We start from the raw sequence: 19,613 nt of genomic DNA, 5'->3' as shown, positions 1-19,613 counted from the left end.
CAGCCGTGTTCTGTCAAAATATTTTATTAAGGATCACTGCAGTCTTAGAAAAGGGGTGGTGGTGGCTGTGGGCCATGGTCCCCCTGAAGTTCGGAGCTCAACGCGTGCTCAGAGGCCAAGATCCCTGCGGTCTTGGCCGTTTCCCCCTCCTTGTGTATGAGGGAACAGGGAGGAGACCCCAGGCAGGGCAGTTGAGGCATGTTGTGTGTCTGTCTGTCTAGGTCTGTGGATCACTCTGTATGTCTGCCTGTTTCCTTCTGTGTGGCGGTCTGTGTGTGTATTTCTCAGGCTTTGTGGCCCTATGGTTGCTCTGTGCCTGAGCGTCAGTTTCTGCACGTGTGTCTGGGTCCCTGGGTGTGTGGAGGTGTGAGTTTGTGCATCTCCATCCTGGCATCTCTGCAGAGGTTCTGCCTCACCTCGGATCCTGCACCTGTCGCTGACCACTGAAGCACCTGAGCAGATGGGCCTGCGGGCAGACCCGGGTGCTGCTCACAGCTCCTCCCCCACAGCCTCCAGCCCCAGGCGCCCTGGGCTGCGTGCGGGCTCAGGCGAGGCCCAGTCCAAGAGGGTAGCCCGGCTCAGCTCCTCCGTCAAGCTGCCCGGAACTAGGGGAGAGTTCTCCAGCTCCTCTGTCGAGTTGTCCAGAGCCAGCATGTCCTGGGATTCCCAGTCCACCTTGGGGCTTCCTGGAGACCCTTTCTGGGGTGCGCCAGCCGCGGGCTGGGGTCCTGGGGCCTCGGGACCTGGCGTAGCGTCGGCGGCCACACGGGAAGCAGCGTCGTTGTGCAAAGTTCTGGAGAAAACTAAACGAGGGTTGGGGGTGCATGAGGGATGGGGTGGGGGGTCGTGTCCCTTCTTTCCTCCCCTCCCAACCTCAGGGAGCAGTTGCAGGGGTCCCTTCCCCCTCCCCCAAAGGTCCAGTGTTGGGACTTGGGGAGCCATGGGTCTTGTGCTCATGGCACAGCCCAGAGGGGTTTTGAAGTCCCAGTGACCCTGGCTCACCTACCTCGCACAGGTGTGAAGTCTCCGGGGCTCTCGGCTTTGTTGGGGGCAAAAGGGCTGATGGAGGGGAGGACGATGAGGGCAAAAGAGAGCAGCAGGACCTGCCAGAGATGGGGGCGGGGTCACCCCATCCTTCCCCTGTCCCTATGAGCACACCCATGTCATAGGTGGGGAAACTGAGGCCCAGAAGACTGGATCATGCCAGCCATGCTATTCACACTCACCCTCTCCCACCTCCCGCAGGCTTTTCTGCCAAGGCTGGGGACCCCCTTTATCCTGGGGACCACCAGAGCCGGGGGTAGGACTCACCGCTATACAGGTACCGGCCTGGGCTGACTTGCTGGTGGACTGGACCACAATGGCCTGGAGTTTCTTCAGCTGCTCCAAGAGGGACCTTAGTGGAAATGGGCAGCCTTGGCTGAGCCCTACAGGGCCTTAGTCTGGCTCCCCATCCATTTCTGGGGTCCCCAGCCTCTCTGATGTCTGAATTCTGTCCATCCCTCAGGGTCCCAGACCCTCCCCCTTTGCATCCATAAATCTCCACTGACATCCTACTCACTTCTCTGCCACCTCCCCTCCCCCATCCAGGCTTCCATGATTGCTCACCTGGACACCAGCCCCAGTTTCCTCTCTGGTCTCCCCACTGACCTCTCCTGCACTCCTTAGGGTTCATGCTTCACACCGCAGCCAGGGGGCACTTTTCACATGTGAACTGTCTTCTCCCAACACTCTCAGGGCTCCCACCTCCCTCAGAGTAAAAGCCCAAGTCCTCCTGTGGCCCACAAAGCCTTGCATGACCTGCCCCTGTCCAGTCCCTGCTGTCATCTCCTCCCTCTCTCCCCCTTGCTCACTCTGCTCCAGCCACATAGGTCTCCTCAGTGTTCCTCCAACACATCAGACACATTCCTGCTACAGAACCTTTGCACAGGCTGTTCCCTCTAAGGTCTTTTTGTAGCTGGTTCTTGCTCATCCATTAGGTCTCATCTCACTTGTCACTTTATCTGACCTTCCTGTCTAAAACAACCCTTCGCCCTGCTTCATTTTTCTTCCCAGCAGTTATCACTATGTGAGTGATTTTTTTGTTCGTCCTGAGTATGTCTCCCCCTAGACCGTGAGTCCTTTAAGTGGAGGGACTGTGTCTGTTTTGTTCACTGTTGTGATCCCAGTACCCAGAACTATGCCTGATGCAGAGTAGATGCTAAATAAAAATTGAGTAAATGAATGCATCCCTTAGATGGAATTACGTGTAGTTCCCCAACATGCTCCTAGCCTCTGACCATTCGTGTGTCATTTCCTCCACCAGGGACAGCTTCCCCCTAGTGAGCTCTTATACATCCTCAAGGCCCGAAATCCAAATCCCCTCCTCTGTGTAGCCTGTCCCCTTTTTAGGTGGAACGCTTACTTCCTCCTCTGCACTGCCATCACAGAGGCTGCCCCCCATTTGTCCACCTCTTCTGCAAGGGATTCTGGGAGCCAGCTCCCCATGTCCTATGACTTGGCTGGACCAAGACTTACAGGTTCTGCTTCTCAAGATGCAAGACTTTCCTCTGAAGCTCCTGGTTCTGGGCAGTGTAGGCTGACATCCTGCAGGACAAAGTCACAGTGACATCTAGATTATGCCTGTCCCAATCACATCTTCCTGTGAGGCCCCACTTACAGGTGGAGAACCCAAGGCCAAAGAGGGGAAGTCACTCAGTCACCCTAGCAAGTCTGTGACAGGGCCAGGATTTGAACCCAAGTCTTCTTGGCTCCGAGGTCCCAGGGACTTCATTCCAGTCTGAGCCCCCAAACTCAGGCAGTGATACTTCCAGAAGATGGAATGTCAGGGTGGCTGAAAGTCCAAGGAGACCTGGGTTGCAATCCTCACCCTCCCGGTGACTTTGAGCCACTCAGCTCTCTGAACTCAGTCCCCTCATGTGTAAAATGGGGTTACATTTATCTCATGATAGTGGTTGGGAGAATGGCATGAAGTAAAGGTGACTAGGGGCTTAGCAGAGTGCATTTGAGGAACAAGACAGTAGGGGAACATCCCCTATAGAGTCCTGGGGTCCGGGCTGGGAACCCCACCTTTCCCATTTGCATCCATCTGGGAATGTGGTATTGACATAGATGACTCAGATCTGGATTTGAAATACTCAAACCATGGCATGAGGATGGGTTGGTTCTCATATTGCAACCAGGGAAGAGAAGAAATTCCCTCAATGAAAGGCTCTCCTTCTAAATAACTCATAAGATAAAGAAGAATTAAGTTAGGGAAGACCTGAGGACCATGTGGCGATGACAATAGGGAAAGTGAAAATGTGTGAGATGCAGCTAAGGTGGTGCTGAGAGGGAAATTTATAGCCTTAATTCAGCTCAAGGAGCTGAACATGCACATTTAAAAACTAGCGAAAGAACAATAGAATAAACTCCCCCACACCAAAAAAAAAAAAAAATCTAGGAAGGACATAACAAAGCTGAGAGTAGAAATGAAAGAACTAGAAAAAAATACAATTGGTACAACTGGGTGGGAGGAAAAGCCAGAAATCCATTCTTTGAAGAGAATAATAAAATAACCTTTGGCAAGATTGATCAAGAAGATAAAAGAGAAAGAGGAGGCACAAATAAACAACATGAATTATTAAAAGGGCATAATGTAGATGGCTCAGAGCTTTAAAAAATAATAGGAGAGCACTATGAACTATTTCATGTCAATACATTTGAAATGGGCAACTTCCCAGAAAAATATAACATCCAAAACTGACTCAGGGAGAAACAGAAAACACAAATAGACCTGTAACATTCCATAAATGTCACTTTTGGTAAAGTCACAACAGCTCTGGGGACTAGTGATCTCAGACAGGGAAGTAAGCACCCCTCCCATCCTCAGGCAGAGAGCAAGAGCAAGATGGGTAATACCGTCTCCTTTCTTGGCACCACATATTCTAGGGGCTAAACAGACCCTAAAACCCTTGCCCTGTGCAATCCCTAGGCATCCTTGGGAATCCCTGCAGTTCACATGAAAAATGGACTCTCCCAGAGAGAGAAGACAACTCTAATTTTGTCAGGCCCTAAAAACTGTGACCTTAGCCCCACTGCGTATCTCTCTCTCTCTCTCTCTCTCTCTCTCTCTCTCTCTCTCTCACACACACACACACACACACACACACACACACACACACACCTCAGTTTCCTCCCTGAGTGTGTGCATTCCCAGGACCCAGCCTTACCGAGTTTCCAAGCCATCAATATATTCCTTCTTCTTTTTCCGGCTTTCTTGGGCTGACTGTTTGTTCCGGATTTTCCGGCGGATTTTTTTCAGCACTCTCTCCTCATACTGCCAAGTGACATAGGGAGGAGGCTGAGTCAGGCTGGAGGGTCCAATCTGTTGTCTGGACCCCATAGCTTCACTCCATTCTGTCCCCATGGGAACCATCCCAGACCCAGGAACCTGGGGTAGACTCCTGATGACTTGAAGACCAACTTTCTTGCCCCCACACTCCTGCAGATTCGAGGAGTGTCCTGGGTCGCGGTAATCTTCCCGGCTCCCACGGCCCGTTAGTAATGGGCTGCCAAACTTTGTGCGTGATGCAATTGCGCCACCTGCTGGCGTCTCTGGGAACAGCGCTTTTCATGGGGCTAGTTGATCTCAACACAGAAATGACTTCCAACTGGAATGGCAAACTCAGGTGTTGATATTAGGTGAACAGGCTGAAGCCGGGACGTGGGGAGGGAATGCGGGGAGCTAGAGAGCCCCGCCGAGTTGGCTTTTGGAAGATTTCTCTTTTTTTTTTGGCTCTTGTGACCGACACGTCCTAACATTCTGATGCAGGAAGTCTAAAAGTGAGACTCAAGGGCAGGTATTTGCAGGAAGGGGGAGAGACTTTCAGCCAAAGGTCCCACCGACTCACCTTGGTGAGGGGCAGCTGGGTGGGCAGGGTGATGCCTTCTTTGGCCAGCAGCTTCTTCTCGTCCTCAGTCAGCACCAGCTCCTGGCAGTGCCCAGTCCCAGGTCGCAGCAGGTGGGGGGCTGCCAGGTGATGCTGTTGCTATGGAAAAACAAGGAGAATTGCATTGGAGGCAGGGAGAGTGGCAGCCTCTGGGAAATGAAAGAGGCATCATCAAATCTGAGAAACTATCAATCCATCTGCTGTAGAGTCCCCACTGGCACTAGGGCTCAAGAGTCCAGCACGCAGCCCTTTGACACAGCAATTCCACTTCCAGGAACTGATCCTATAGACACCCTCAGACATGTGCAAAAGGATGGACATACAGGTTTTTCATTCATCTCACAAACAGTAATTTGACAGGTATTTACTGAGCACCTACTACATGCCAGGCACCATTCTGGGCTCTGAACATTCATTGCAGCACTAAAATAGCAAAGGATTGGAAACAATGAAAATACGCAGCAAAGAGGAGACAGGTTAAATAAGGCATGCCCCGTTGGTACAATGGAGGACTACATAGCGGTGAAAAAGCTGTTTTCCATATCATGATACGGAGCAATCACCGTGAGAAACTGTCAAGTTAAAAAATATATAACAGGACAAAACATTGTTACATGTGCTGTGCTACTTTTTCTGTTAAACTTAAAAATAAAAAGAAGGCATTTCTTTGGATGGAAATATTGGAACCCCCGGGGCGGCTGGATGGCTCACTTGGTTAGAGTGTGAGCTCTTAACAACAGGGTTGCCGGTTCAATTCCCACATGGGCCGGTGAGCTTCCCCCTCCACAACCAGATTGAAGACAACAAGCTGCTGCTGAGCTGCAGGAGGGGTGGCTGGATGGCTCAGTTGGTTACAGTGTGAGCTCTTAACAACAAGGTTGCTGGTTCAATTCCCACAATGGGATAGTGGGCGGCGCCCTCCACAACTAGACTGAAGGACAACGACTTGACTTGGAGCTGATGGGTCCTGGAAAAAACACACTGTTACCCAATAAAATTAAAAATATATATATTGGAACCCATGTGGGGACCAGGGTGTTAGGGCAACTGGGGTGAGAGGGTGGTTTCCCCAATCTATTCAGTACCAAGTGGGACTTGGATTGTGTGGACCCATTTCCTTGTGGTGGATGCATTTCCTTATTCAAAAAATTTTATAATTAATTTTAAACTCGAAAGATAAACATTAAAAATGAAAGAATCTTGTCATCAGAATGTCAGTCTTAGAAATGCTACACCATGGAATAGGAGACTCAGGAATAAAGGTGGAGATTGGGGCAGTCTGTCATTCTTTGTATCAAACTCCACTACCTAGAATTCCAGGTCATTGATCAGCCCAACCATTTTCTCTCCAGGGTCCAAGCCTCAGTGTGTTCATCCATAAACTGGGGATAAGGTCTCCCACATCCCAAGGTTGTTGACACGTAGAACAATGATACCAAACATGATGCATTTACAAAAGCCAGTTAGCATTTCCAAAACAGTCATTCTCCTTTCCCATCCGTCAAGGCCTGCTAGAGTTCTACCTCCTCTAAGAAACCCTCCGGGACCTGCAATGATCCTCCAGCCTCTCTCCCTCATCAGTACACTTCCATGAACAGTCAGTTTCCCCATCTTGACCATGAGGTCCCTGGAGGCTGAGCACACAGCTGGTGCTCAGCTCTCAAGTTGGGAGGGGCATTCTGGCCTTGCCTAGAGGTTGTCAGGATGACTTTTGGCATCAGACAAACTGGGGATCAAATTCTGATTGGACCACTTGCTTGCTGTGTGACTTTGGGTGTGTGGCTTAACTTCCCTGAGCCTTGACTTTTTCATCTGAGGAATGGGGGCATTAACTGGGTTGTCAGTTCTGGTTGCTGAGTACTCAAAGCCTTTGGCAAGATAGACAGCTCTCAATCAGAATGCAATGGGTGAGATAGGCCCAACTGGCCAGCCTAGGGATGGAGCCTGAAGCCGCTCTGGGGTTTAGGGCAAATTACCGAACCTCTTTCTCTGTGCCCATTTCTTCATATGTAAAATTAAGATAATAAGAGCCCCAATCTTCAGGATTGTTGTGAATTAAAAGATGATACATTTAAAGCATTTAGAAGAGTGCCTGGACCATAGTAGGTGCTTAGTAAGTTTTAGCTTTTTTTTTTTTTTTTTTAAACCATCACTACAGTAGAAGGTGCCCCAGCTCAGGGGATAGAGAACTCAGGACTGGAACCCACAGACTTGCTCTGGGTGTGACCCTGGACAAATCCTAGCCTTTGTCTGTGACTCAATTTTCCAGTCTCTGAAATGAGGGTATTGGGGCTCCATGAACCCCAGCGGCCCTCCCAGTTCTGATGCTCTGGAGGTGGGGTGGGGGCTGCTCACCAGGTCCCCACCACTGCCAGAGAGGAGAAGGTCTTTCACCGTGAGGTTGCAGCGTGGGGGCGAGTCTGTCAGCTCAGCCTGCTCCTCAGGATAGAGGCCCGGGTTCCACATTTCTGACCAGGGCAGATGGGGGCAGAGACAGGAGGGTGTCAGGCGGGGGCCCTGACCTCCCAGCTTCTACCTGCCTCTTCCAGCAAGGCTTTCAGGATTGACCCCAACATGCTAAGGACTTTGGGTACAGCTTGGGACCCCAAGGCCTGGGTTGAAGGGGACAGCCCTGGCTAGTGCTTCAGTAAACCGTCTGCTATAATATAGAAACCCAAATTCATCAGGACAATGTCGAGGGACCCACTGCCAACCCAGGAGGGAGCGGCTCTTATTGCCCAGGATTATAGATTTGTAGCCAGCTGGCCCTTATCTCCCCTTGGGGCAGGGACCAAGTCTGATTCACCTCTGGTTCCCTCCCACCTTGTACTTGGCCCTCTGTAGGTGAGCTGCTCTTCAGAGCACAAACTTCGAAATCAGATAGCTCTGGGTTCTAATCCTGCCTGGGCAGAGCTGTGTGACTTTGGGTAAATGACTTAACTTCTCTGAGCCTCAGTTGCTTCAATTCTCCGATGGGACTCATAAGAGCTCCCACCCCACTACAAGGCTAAAGGGACAAAGGACACCCTGCTGGAGGTGTCTTCTGCATAAGGCCTTCTCCCCAGGTCCAGGAGGAGCACCCCGAGGGCTGGGATCCATGATCTCACATACTATCATGGAGTATCTACTATGACCCAGGCATGGGAGGGACAAAGATGAGGTTGCCAGTGTGACACTTGGTGCCCAGCCAGCCTGTCAGGGGTACATCCCAGCTCTGTGGCTTTAACCTCATGGGGACTCAGTTTCACCATCTGGAAAATAGGCCCACAATAGCATCCATCTCAAAGGGTGGGTATGTGCGTAACAAGGTGAGGGCAGTGAGAGAAGACACAGTACTCACCCAGGTCTATGGCTACGGAGGCCTCGAGCACTTGGGGCACTGGGCCAGGAGGCCTGGTGGGGCCAGGGGGGACAGGACAGTAGCAGGGGCCGGGGCCCTTGCCAGACTCTGCAGTATGGCAGCTGGCTGGAGTGGCAGCCGGACCACTGTGTGGAGGGGTATCCTGCGGGTCGGAGGGCAGATCTTCGGAGATGCCGCTGTCACTGGCTGCAGGAGACCAGAGCGGAGAGCTGGGCACTGAGTCTCCGGAACCCAAGATACAGTTGAGGAAATCCTCAGAGTCTGGGCATGGCAGGGCCTGGTGACATGAAGAGTAGGGTGGGAATGAGGAGGTCTGTGCTTTGCTCTGGATTGCTGTGTGACTCTGGGCAAGCCGCTGACACTCTCTGGACCTTACTTGTCCTTTCTGCAAGATGAAAGGTTTGTGGGGCTTGAATGCCATCATGTGGCATGCGAATACCATCCAGCCGCATCAAGGCACGAGCCCTGAGTTTGCGTTTGGACCCAGCTCCAAACTGCTGTGTGACCCTGGACAAATCACCCCCCTCATGGTGCTTCAGTGTCATCACCTCTAAGGAGCCGATGCTGCCTGACCCGTGACGTAGCTGAGAGGTTCAATACAACAACGTGCTTTGCGAAAGTCACACACCATGAGCCACAAATGCTACTGAGCTGAGTGGACTTCTGTCTGCAGGGGGGCCTTACCTGGTCCCCGACATGGCCCCAGTCCTCGCCCAGATCTACGTGTCTCAGGATTCCTTCTTGCTGGTCGAACAGGAGATCCAGGAGCTCCAGACTGCCAATGGGGCCGATGGAATAGGTGGAGGAAGCCATCTAGGGCGAGGAAGGGACAGGTGTGAGGGTCACACAGGCCCTCTCCTCCCCATCTCCCGTCTGCACACAACCCAAGGTCTGTCCAGATCAAGTTCAATCCCCGCCCGGACACCAGGTCCAGCCTCTACCTCCAAATATGTACTGAGGGGCTGACCCAAGGATGCCTGGGACATGAGAGCCCATTTCTTTAAAAAACGCTAGACAGATGCACGCGTGGGGATAACCAGCCTGTTACGCCCTTGAGGCTGATGGAACTGGCCCGCTCTTTCATTCCTAGCCTGCCCACACTCCCCTTCCTGGGAAGCAAGGCAGGATGGGGGTGGGGGGACCTGGCAGAAGGATGCGAGCAGCCCTGGAATGGAGGCATGCTTTTGGTCACTGCATTCTCTCTGGGCCTCAATCTTCCCATTTGTACAGTGGGGGTGGGGGTTCCTTCCAACTCTGGGAGCTTGGAGAGGGTTTCCTGGCATAGACTCTCCCTCTCCCCATGGACCCCGGCAGGGCTCACCTTTCCAGCTGCTGAATCCCCATTCATGAGCCTTGCCAGCTGTACCTCCAGCCACTTTCTGTGTCTCTGCTTCGAGCTGGAGGCTCACCCCAAGGCTTGTTCGTCTCTGTGGCTCTGTCTCCACCCCTAAAAGATGCTGAAATAGTCCTGGGGAGCTCCCAGCCCACCACCGCCTGCTGATTGGGAGACAGGCAAGATGGACAGGATTTAGGGCCAGTGACACCAGGGCAGGCTGGGGGAGGGGAGAGAAGACCCGTTATCTTGATATTTTGTGCTTTCGAGCCGGCAGGGGGCAAAGGCCAAAGTCTGGGGTGCCTCTGCTCTGCCATCAACTTTCCCCTACTTTCGTGGACTGTTTCTCATCAGAGTCCTGGACGTCGGGATCCACGGAAGCCCAGGGCCCCTGGCCGGGCTCTGTCCACTCCCAAGACAGAAGAAACCCAGAAGGACCACCCCAGGCCTTCGCTGAAGCTGTTCCCTCTGCCAGGAGCTCCCTTCCCTAATTGGAGCTGGCAACCACCTACCCACCCTCCAAGCCCTCCATGGCTGAACCCATGCAATCGATTCCTTCTAGAATTTTCTATCTTTCATGTATTCAACAACTATCTGTTGAACCAAAGTTGTTCCCACCATCAGGGCCTTTGTACTTGCTGTTCTCTCTGTCTGGAACTCTTCTCTTTACCCCTGACTCTGTCACTGTGTCCACTTAGTCATAAATGTTCAATATTTGTGAATCAGCCCAAATGGCTGAGAGGCTGAGTCTGATCCCAGCAGAGAGGAGCCCCCTCCCCCCACTTCTTTATCACATCCTTGCTTTCACTGAACCTCTCATTATTTAAAGTGTGATTTATTTACTTCTATTATACGTTGTCTTCCTTCAGTTCTCCCCTCTCTGCTCCACCCAGGATGGGAGAGCCTTAGGGGCTAGAATAGAGTCTCTTTGTTCTCTACTGGGTCTCCAGTGTCCAGGAAAAGCCTAGCACAAGTAGGTGCTCAATCAACTCTTACTCACTGAGCACTTCCTATGTGCCACCCACTGTTTTAGGCACTAGGGATAAGGCAGTGAACAAGCTAGACCACAAATGTATAAACCAGTAAACAGATACAGGGACTAGTGCTACTGAGAAACTAAATGTAACCATGGTGAAGGGCAACTGTGGCTGGAAAGGGCCCCTTTTAGAAGGTGATTGTTTAAGTACAGCCATGGGGAAGTTTAGGGGAAGGATGTTTCAGGCCACAGAAACAGCACATGCAAAGGCCCTGGGGTAGGACTGTGCCTGGCAAATGGGAAGAACAAGGATGCTGGTGGTGCTGGAGGAGCATGAACGAGGGAGGAGGTGAGGGCAGGAAGGGACGGGCAGGTCGTGCACGTCTCTGTGAGCTGTGGCAAGGAGTTTGGCATGTACTAAATATAGCAAGACGCTGCTGGGAGCTTAGTGAATAAATGGCTACATCAAGCCTTCTGGATGCCAGGCATGATGCTAAGTGCTAGGTTTATAGCAGTAACTAAAACACCCTTCTTGTTCCCAAGAAATTCACATCCTGGTGTATACTTCTCAATGGACCAGTCATTATTTATCCATGCAACCAAAATGTGATGAGGACCTACTATACGCCATGCCTGATGTGTTTCTTTTATCCAACAATAGCTTACACTATAGCAGTTGCCCTCCCGGGGGGGTCGCTGGGCAATATCTGAAGACTTCTGTGGTTGTCACAACTGGAGTGATCCTGACATCGAGTGGGTGGGGATCGGGGATGCTGTTCACGTCCCAGAGTGCACATGATGGCCCCCCGAGAACCATGTGGCTCCAATGTCAGCAGTCCCACGGGGGGGAGACCCTGCATTACAGTAACTGTCCCTCTGGATGCTGGATCATCTCCTCCTTGGCCCACAGATCTTTCTTATTTCCTCATTAACCCCGCTGGGGTAGATTTTTTAGAGGTTTGTTTGATTTGGCTTGTCTTTAGTGATCCAGTCATAATATTTACTCAGCCTTTGCTGTGGAGGCATTACGCCAGGGCAGTCACGGCAGGCGTACCCAATAGGTGAAGTTTGACTTCTGGACTTCTCTCTGCCTCCCTCTCACCCCCGTTTATGACTCTCAGGAGCCCCGGTGCCCTTGAGATAGAACTCTTCCTCCTCTCCTTATGAAAACCTGCCCGAAGAAGGATCTGGTGCTACTCACTCACACCTTCATGTGGAGGAAGACCCTCCTCGTGCCCCTTCCCAGGATAGTTTTATTTCTTTAAATTTTTATAATTATGGACTTTAGAAGGCTTTTACAGCCCCATGAAGAGATATATAAACACGTAGGATAAACATAAGCATGTGAGGGATAGGAGGACTGTTTGATGCCCTTGACATCACACTGTCCCATTGACTGAATACGACCACATACTTCAAAGCAATCCTACATTGGAATCTAAAGTAAAATTCCCATAATACATTCCACCAATGTGTTTAAGTGTGAAACATGACCCAAAAGGATGCTGTGGTCACACAAGACTGAGGAACACTGAAGTAATAAATAGCTTTGCAGAACTTATCAGAGCCTTTACAATGCTCTGTAACATTCTCAGAGGGAACAGTTTGTAGTATTTCCCAAACATAATTGTGTAGGTGTGAGTTTTGTTTTTAATTTTTACTTGATTTATTCTGAACGATTTCTGACATATGAAAACATTGAAAGAATGGAGCAACTGGAACTCTCACCTACTATTGGCGAAAATCAAAATGGTCCAGCCACTTTGGGAAACTTTGGAAAATTGGGCAATCTCTTATAAAGTTAAACATGTATTTACTATAGGACTTAACAGTCTACAAAATATATAATGAACAACCACATACATAAAACACTTTGTAAAACATTAGAAACAACCAAAATATCCATCAATAGGTCATTGATTAATAGAGTCTGATGTAGTCACCTAATGGACTATTATGTAACTGTGAAAAATGAGTGAGGATTATCTGTATGTACTGATATGGGACAACACTGAACATATTGACACGCCATATATTTTATTTCTTTATCATGGTGTGCATTCACTCAACAAACATTAATTGAGTTTCTATTCTGTGCCAGGCAGAGACATATCCTAGGAGATATGAATATTCATTATTTTATTCAACAAAAATGTCTTTTGTTCCTTCCCAACCTCAACACTGGTCCAGGAGCTTAGCTAGTCGGAGAGAGGAAAGTGTGTGAAATGCAGAGCTAGAAAATCTCCAGCTAAAATTCATCTGCAAAACAGAGACAGTCATTACAAGACCTACTGTGAGCAATATCCTCAGTGCCTGGCACTGTACTTGGTACACAGTAGCTACCCAATCAATACTTGTAGAAAGAACAACCAAACATGTATAAGAGTATATATAATCACTGAGTTTACTGTATGATTGACAAGCTACAGCCTGTAAGCCAATCCCAGCCCTTTGCTTGTTTTTATAAATAAAGCTTTATTGGCACACAACCACGCCTATTTGTTTATGTGTTGCTGTCACACTACAATGGCAGACTTGAGCAGTTGCAACAGAGACCCTGTTGCCTACAAAGCTGAAAATATTTACTGTCTGGTCATTTTTTAGGAAAAGTTTTCCACCGGTAAGTGGATTAGACCTGCTCTGCCCAATACAGGAGCCACAGGCCACTGTGGCTACGGAGCACTTGAAGTACAAAGAGTGTGACTGAAGAACTGGATTTCAAATTTTATTTCATTTTTATGAATTTAAATCTTAAATCCGATACTCAAATCAGTTAATGAGCAAGTTTTGAGTACACATGGAACAACATGGGTCCGTGAATCGACATTTTTTTACTGTAAATTTTCTGAACCCTTTAAGCGCAGATCAAGGTTTCCCGATGAAATTTTAGTGTCCAAATTGAGACACGTTGTATATGTGAAATACACACTGGATATCCAAGATTAGCATGAAGAAAAGTGAAACGTCATATTCACAATTTTGATACTGACCACAGTTAACAGGATAATAGTTTGGATTTTTTAATCCAATCATTTAGATTAAATATATTGTTAAAATGAAACAATTTTACTTTGTGCTTTTTTAATGTGGCTACTAGAAAATTTAAAGTGATACATGACATTCTTCTCAGAGTGCTGGGGTAGAGCAGGGCCTGAGTTCGAATCCTAGCTCGGCCACTGGCCCTTGTGTGACTGTGCTTCTTCCTGCCTCAGTTTCTTTAGCTACAAAATGGGGGATAAAGGACCTGCTTCACTGGGTCGTTGGGAAAATTCGATAAATTAAAATGTCAAATAATTAGAAGGGACCTCCACACGCTCAGGGCTGAAAATCTGGCCATCTTCATGGCTGTTACTATTATTATGAATATGTGTCTCTGTAAGAAATATGTTGTGCTCATCCTGAGACGCTTGGCAGATGCCCACCCACCACTCTCTGCTGGCCTCAGCCTTTGGCCTCAGCACAAGTCTGGTCGTAATGACAGTCCCCATTTTGCACAGGACAGAGGGTCTAATAAGGGATTATGACTCACCGTGGACACTCCATGAGTCAGCCACAGTTGAGACAACGCCCAGGTCCCCTGCTCCAGATGGGGACTTGCCTCTTGTCACCATGTCACCTCTCCATTTCTTTTGGCTTCTCTCTATAATTCCCTTTAAGGTCAGTTTTAGGAGGAAGAGGCGAGGGGTTCCAGGAGCAGCCTGTCCTTGACCAACTCCCCCCCTGCCCCCCTCCCCCCATCCTCATCTGGGACCCTCCCTTGGGATATGGCCGGGCCAGGCGGTGAGTAAAACCCTTGTGACATGGGTGTGGCAGGGGCAGGCCAGGAACTGGGGGACACGGGGACTCTGATCACCTCTTGGGCAGTGCCAGCTGATTAGCACCTAATTCTCAAGGCCGTCCAGCTTTCTGTCCTCTTACTTCATGCGCTGTGGTACGTCCAGGAAGTTCTGGGCTCTTGGGGATGGATGAAGGCAAGGTTTGAACCAAGGGCTCCAAAAACCATGAGGGAGGAGAGCCTGGTGGGGGGTGGGCTCCCTCTGCCCTTCCTAAAGAACGAGGATGAGAATTCATTCATTCATTCATTCCTCTGAGCACTCTTTACTGAGCACCTACTATATGCCAGGTATTGGGGACACAGCAGAGAACATAACACATTGTCCCCCACTCCCTGACCCGATGGAGGGGGAGACAGATGCTAAATAGAATCATTTGTGCACAAGCGAGAAAATAACATGAAGAGACCGTGTATCGAGAAATAAAGCAGGAAGGAGAGATGGGGAGTGTGGGGGTGACTTGTAATTTTGGATAAGTTGGTCAGGTGGGAATGTGGGAAGAGTGTTGGGAGCAGAGAGAACAGCCAGTGTAAAGGGCCTGAGGTAGGAGGAACAGCAAGGAGGTGCCTGGGGCTGGAGCAGAGTCAGCAACGGGGGGACGAGGGAGGGAGGGGACCAACGGCCTTGTTCCTGGGTAAGAAGGCTGATGGTCAGTCCTGTGATGGCTCTAGAAGCTTCTAGAAGGGGCTGGGTAGGACATGTGCATGGACAGGGCTAAGAGGCCTGGGTGTCATGGACACTGTTCTCCAAGTCTGGTGTCTGGGGCTCACTCTTAGCTGCCCAGAAGGTGGTTCTCCAGCTTCAGGAGCATGGGCAGCCCCTGGCTCAGTGCCCCATGAAGAGCTTGAGCTTCGACCAGCAAATGTGGCCGCCCCCATCTCATCGCCCATCCCCACCCCTCCCTCCATGTCTCGCCACCATCGCATCCTGGAGATTGCTTTATGGCTGGTGGGTCCAAGGTTTGCAGTGGACCTTTCACCAGGAAAAGGAGGCCTCCACTGGCTGTGGGTGTGGTCATCTCAGCTTCCTTCCTGTTGTGGGGGAGAAGACCAAGGGGGTGTCTCCTCCAGCTCCACATAGCGGGTTCTGGGAAGGAGCCCACAGGGAGGTGGGGAGGCTTCTCTGAGTCTCCAGGTACTGAATTCATCCTGGCTCCTGAAACAGAGTGCCACAGACTGAGGGGCTGAAGTGACAGAAATTTATTATCTCCTAGCTCTGGAGGCTGGAAGTCCAAGATGAAGGTGTAGGCAGGGTTGATTCCTCGTAAGGATCAAAGTGTGGGCAGTATTGGTTCCCTCTGAGGCCTCTCTCCTTGGCTTGTAGAAGCCGTCTTCTCCCTGTTTCTCTGTGTCCCAACTTCCCCTGCTTATAAGGACAGCAGTCACATGGGTCAGGTCCCACCCTAACAACTTCATTTTAACTTGATCATGTCTGTTGAGACGTTATCTCCAAATACAGTCACATTCTGAGATCGTGGGGGTTAAGACTTCAACATATGAATTTGGGGGAAATGGGTTGGGGGAAATGACACAATTCGACCCATGACACCTTTTCAAAGCTGTTAGGAAACCCAAGCCTGGTGGTCTCAGCTCAGTGGTCACTTCCCCAGAAAGCCGCCCTAATCACCCCAACCAAAGTCACCCCTACCCCAATCACTCTAGCATAACACTGTTTGGGGGCTCTGTTTATTTATCTATGTTATCTATTTACACCAGGAAGCAGGGGCCTGTCTATTTCAGTCATTGATGTGTCCCCAGCCCCGAGAATGGTCCCATACCATCAAAGTGGTTGAAATATATTTGTGAAATGAACCCCATACCCAGTGTGCACCGTGGATGCCAATAGAAATAGGCCTGCTTGCGGCAGAGTTGAAACATCAGCCTCGTCTCTAATCAATCCCGTCTTGTGTAGGATTATTCTCTGGACTGGGTGCCAAGAGACCCACGTCTTACCCCCAGCTCAGCAACTAACTGGCTGTGACACCCCAAAGTCACGTCGCCCCTCTGGAACTGTTTTCCAATCTGTAAAATGTGATACTTGATCTAAAGGTTTAAGACAGGCCCTGACAGGCCAAACATCGGATTAATGTTGGACCCCAGGGGAAGCCTGATCAGGAATGATGTCTGACGGAGTTGTGAGCCAAGTCATGTACGTATGTGAAGAGGTCTCCCGGCCACACGTGACTGAGGCTGCCGAGCTGAGAATGAGCTAAGAAAGCTCTGTGTCTCGATTCTTCCCACTGGGAATGTGGCTAAGCCCAGAATTTCCGTCCTTCTGGACAGAACACCTTGGAACTCGCAGATCTCCAACAGAATCTGCAGGTTAGAGGATGCCTGGTGTAGGACAACCTTCAGCAGAATTTAATAACATTTAGTTTTACGTTGCATTTCTTTTTTTGTAGTTACCTTCCCTTTGGGGCATCGGATACTAATGTCAATTTACCATCATGTTATAAAGTGACTTTCTAAAATTTATGGAAGAAAAAGGCAAAGTTGACAATAATGCTAAAAATCATACTACACTTTTTTTCTTCAACAAAGTTATCTTAAAAGGAAACATTGTAACACCACGGTAAATAAAAACAGTATCAGGGGCCCAAAACAGAGGCAAAGGAAAGGAAACAATGTCATTAAATTCTAGGCAGCTACTGTTGCCTGTGGAAGGTTCTAGATTAGGTGACTCTTAAAAAGAAGATTAGCAAATAGGTGTGAAAGACACAGCAGCACCCAAGTGAGGCCTTCTTGATTTAATCAGAAGGCTTAAAAGAGAATTGATGAGAAAGTCATTTCTCACCTTTCATTAGTTTTTTTTATAGGCAATTTGCATGTAAGCATTCATTCCGTACAATGAATCCTCTTAACACTCCTTTCTCTTAGACCGTCCTTTTCTGAGAAGAACAGTGCCACTGCGCCTAGGCCCAGCTCCACGTATAAGCACCTAATCTAATCAAAACCACAGCTAGTGTTTATTGATCACTCAGGCACTGTGCTAAATACGTACATAAACTCAAGCCTCCAAAAACCCCAATGAGTGGGGGATTTGGTCATAACCATTTTACAGATGAGGAGACTGAGGCTCAGGGAAGGGATACCTCTTGCCCAAGGTTGTAAGCGGTGGTACTGAAATTCCAGGCAGTGATGCAAGGCCAGAGCTGCCCCTGGGTGGCAGTGCTCAGGCAATGTCGGGAAGGAGGATCTGGGCCCTGCCATGTCACGGAGCTGAGCACAGAGGGGTCATCATAGTTACAGCTCTCTGGGTTCAATCCCAGTCCCTCCTCTTGCAGCTGTGTGACCTTGGGCAAGTTACTTGGCCTCTCTGTGCTTCAGCTTCCTCCCCTCCAAAATGGGGATAATGGTAAAATTCCAGTGAGCGCCTATATGCAAGCAGTGGCATACCAAGGATGGGGTGAGGGGAGCAGCCCACCCCAAGTGCTGTCGATGAAGGGGCGCATTGTCTTTTGAAAATTCAAAACATGATAATAAACCTTATTTTATTAGTTGCTTTTTCATTATTGCCATGTATAGGCAACTCTGAACATGTCAGTGATAAAATACTCTCCCCCTAAGAAATCTATTATTGGTCTAAACGAGGGGTCAACAAACTCTTCCTGTAAAGAGACAGATAGTAAATATTTTCAGCTCTGTGGGCCAGATAGCGACTACGCAGCTTGCAATCCCAGCGCTAGAGCCACCATAGACAATTCACAAATGAAAGAGTGTGGCTGTCGGCCAGCAACGTTGAGTTATGGATGCTGAAATTCAAATCCTATATACTTTTGAATTTTTCCCTAACCAGTTAAAAAACCATGCTTAGCTCCTACAAAAATAGACATTGAGCTGGATTTGGCTGGCAAGTCACGGGTCATAAACTCTTGGTTACTGTTGATGTTTAGTAACAATTGGAAGCTTTGAATTCACACCTTTTTATGATTTATCCTTTAATAAACACCATATTCTACAAGGAAGTGAACGTGGAAAGAGCTACATGTTAACCATGTGGACACACAGTGGCTACACACGTTCATGTTGAGAGTGAATTCTTGACCATTCTAAATCTTTCGGCGTTCTCTCTGGACACAGCTCACGTTGTCACCCCTTGTGGGGTCACACATCCTTGTGTTTAGGCAGGAGATTCTAAATAAACAACGATCACCCCATGATTTTAAACACGAAGAAATCGAGTTTGAGCAACTTCACTTCCTGTATTCTATCTGACCACTTGAAGGTTGTATCTGTATTCAAAATTTTAAACATTAGCGTGCCGAACTGCAAATTATATTATTTTTGTTTGGTTAGCTCAAATCTTAATGCAAACACGGAATATCTTTGCTGAATTTGAGCCACATATTTTCAACGGAAATGTCTTCTTTCTTTAAACTGTTATTATTTGATTATTTACTTGTTATTAAACTGTAATGTTCTTATTCATTCCTGTGACAGGCCAGTATGTAAAGATAAGTTTTCCTTTAAAAAATTAATTGATGGAATTAAATGGTATTCATTCATTACTTTTTCCCTTGATTGGACTGTGAGATTTATTTTATGTATGTTACTGTCATGATTATATATATGATGTTCAATAAAAGAAAATTTTCACTCTATTTCTTTTCTGGCAACAATGTTATTTATTGCTTTTCATAATTGTTACTTCAACTTTTTGTGTTACAGAGGAGTGGGTGTTAAAACAAGAGCTACTCTGTGTATTAAATGCACTATATAAGCCACTACACTGAAGCACTTGATTTAATACCTGGTACCTAGTAAGTGTCAAATAAATATTAATATTTACTGTCATTGATACTCCATTGACGAGCTACGTTTGAGAGCAAAGAACAGTTTTTGCATTTCTTTAAGTGGTTAAAAATATACAGAAAAATTATTTTGGGACACAGGAAATTTACATGAAATTCAAATTTCAGCCTCCGAAAATAAAATGTCATGGGCACATAGCCAGAGGCATTGGTGGACGGACGTGTGGCTGTTTTAGAACTAGAAGGGCAGGGTTGACTTGCTGTGACAGAGAAAGTGTGGTTAAACTATTTACTAAGTGGCCCTTTAAAAACAACGTTTGCAGACACCTGCCCTAATTTGTCAACCCCTCTCTTCCACACCTCCAACTCTGGAAGCATAATAAGGGGGTTTCAGGTTCAAAGACATAGACCCCCCCCACACACCCTCTG

General features: G+C 48.5%; 1 protein-coding gene across 3 annotated transcripts; it reads right to left on the bottom strand.

Annotated features, from left to right (window-relative positions):
* Positions 1-8: 8 nt before the first annotated feature.
* Positions 9-9,755, bottom strand: CREB3L3 (cAMP responsive element binding protein 3 like 3). 3 transcript variants are annotated; one of them, XM_074337597.1, is made up of 10 exons: positions 9,614-9,755; positions 8,977-9,105; positions 8,272-8,677; positions 7,287-7,399; positions 4,893-5,030; positions 4,212-4,318; positions 2,518-2,586; positions 1,312-1,396; positions 1,007-1,103; positions 9-803 (listed from the first exon to the last, which is right to left on the bottom strand). In XM_074337597.1, exons 1-10 carry the CDS (start codon positions 9,638-9,640, stop codon positions 490-492), a joined length of 1,485 nt encoding a protein of 494 aa, XP_074193698.1. In that variant the 5' UTR covers positions 9,641-9,755; the 3' UTR covers positions 9-489. The 3 variants fall into 3 exon arrangements, with proteins under 3 accessions (XP_074193698.1, XP_019599836.2, XP_019599837.2); XM_019744277.2 differs by having other exon boundaries at positions 8,272-8,569; XM_019744278.2 differs by lacking the exons at positions 7,287-7,399; positions 8,272-8,677 and having other exon boundaries at positions 353-803.
* Between the last annotated feature and the right edge of the window lie 9,858 nt (positions 9,756-19,613).

This window comes from Rhinolophus sinicus, linkage group LG07 (assembly GCF_036562045.2).
Source record: "Rhinolophus sinicus isolate RSC01 linkage group LG07, ASM3656204v1, whole genome shotgun sequence".
NCBI lineage: Eukaryota > Metazoa > Chordata > Mammalia > Chiroptera > Rhinolophidae > Rhinolophus > Rhinolophus sinicus.
Note: the sequence above shows the minus strand (reverse complement) of the source record. Positions and strands in the feature narration are given on the sequence as shown.

Coding starts and splice junctions, on each gene's coding strand:
- CREB3L3 (XM_074337597.1), bottom strand. CDS start 9,640: ATGAATGGGGATTCAGCAGCTGGAAAG. Junction 7,400..8,271: donor CTCCGTAGCCATAGACCTGG/GTGAGTACTGTG, acceptor TGCCCTGGTCAG/AAATGTGGAACCCGGGCCTC. Junction 804..1,006: donor AGACTTCACACCTGTGCGAG/GTAGGTGAGCCA, acceptor ACCCTCGTTTAG/TTTTCTCCAGAACTTTGCAC.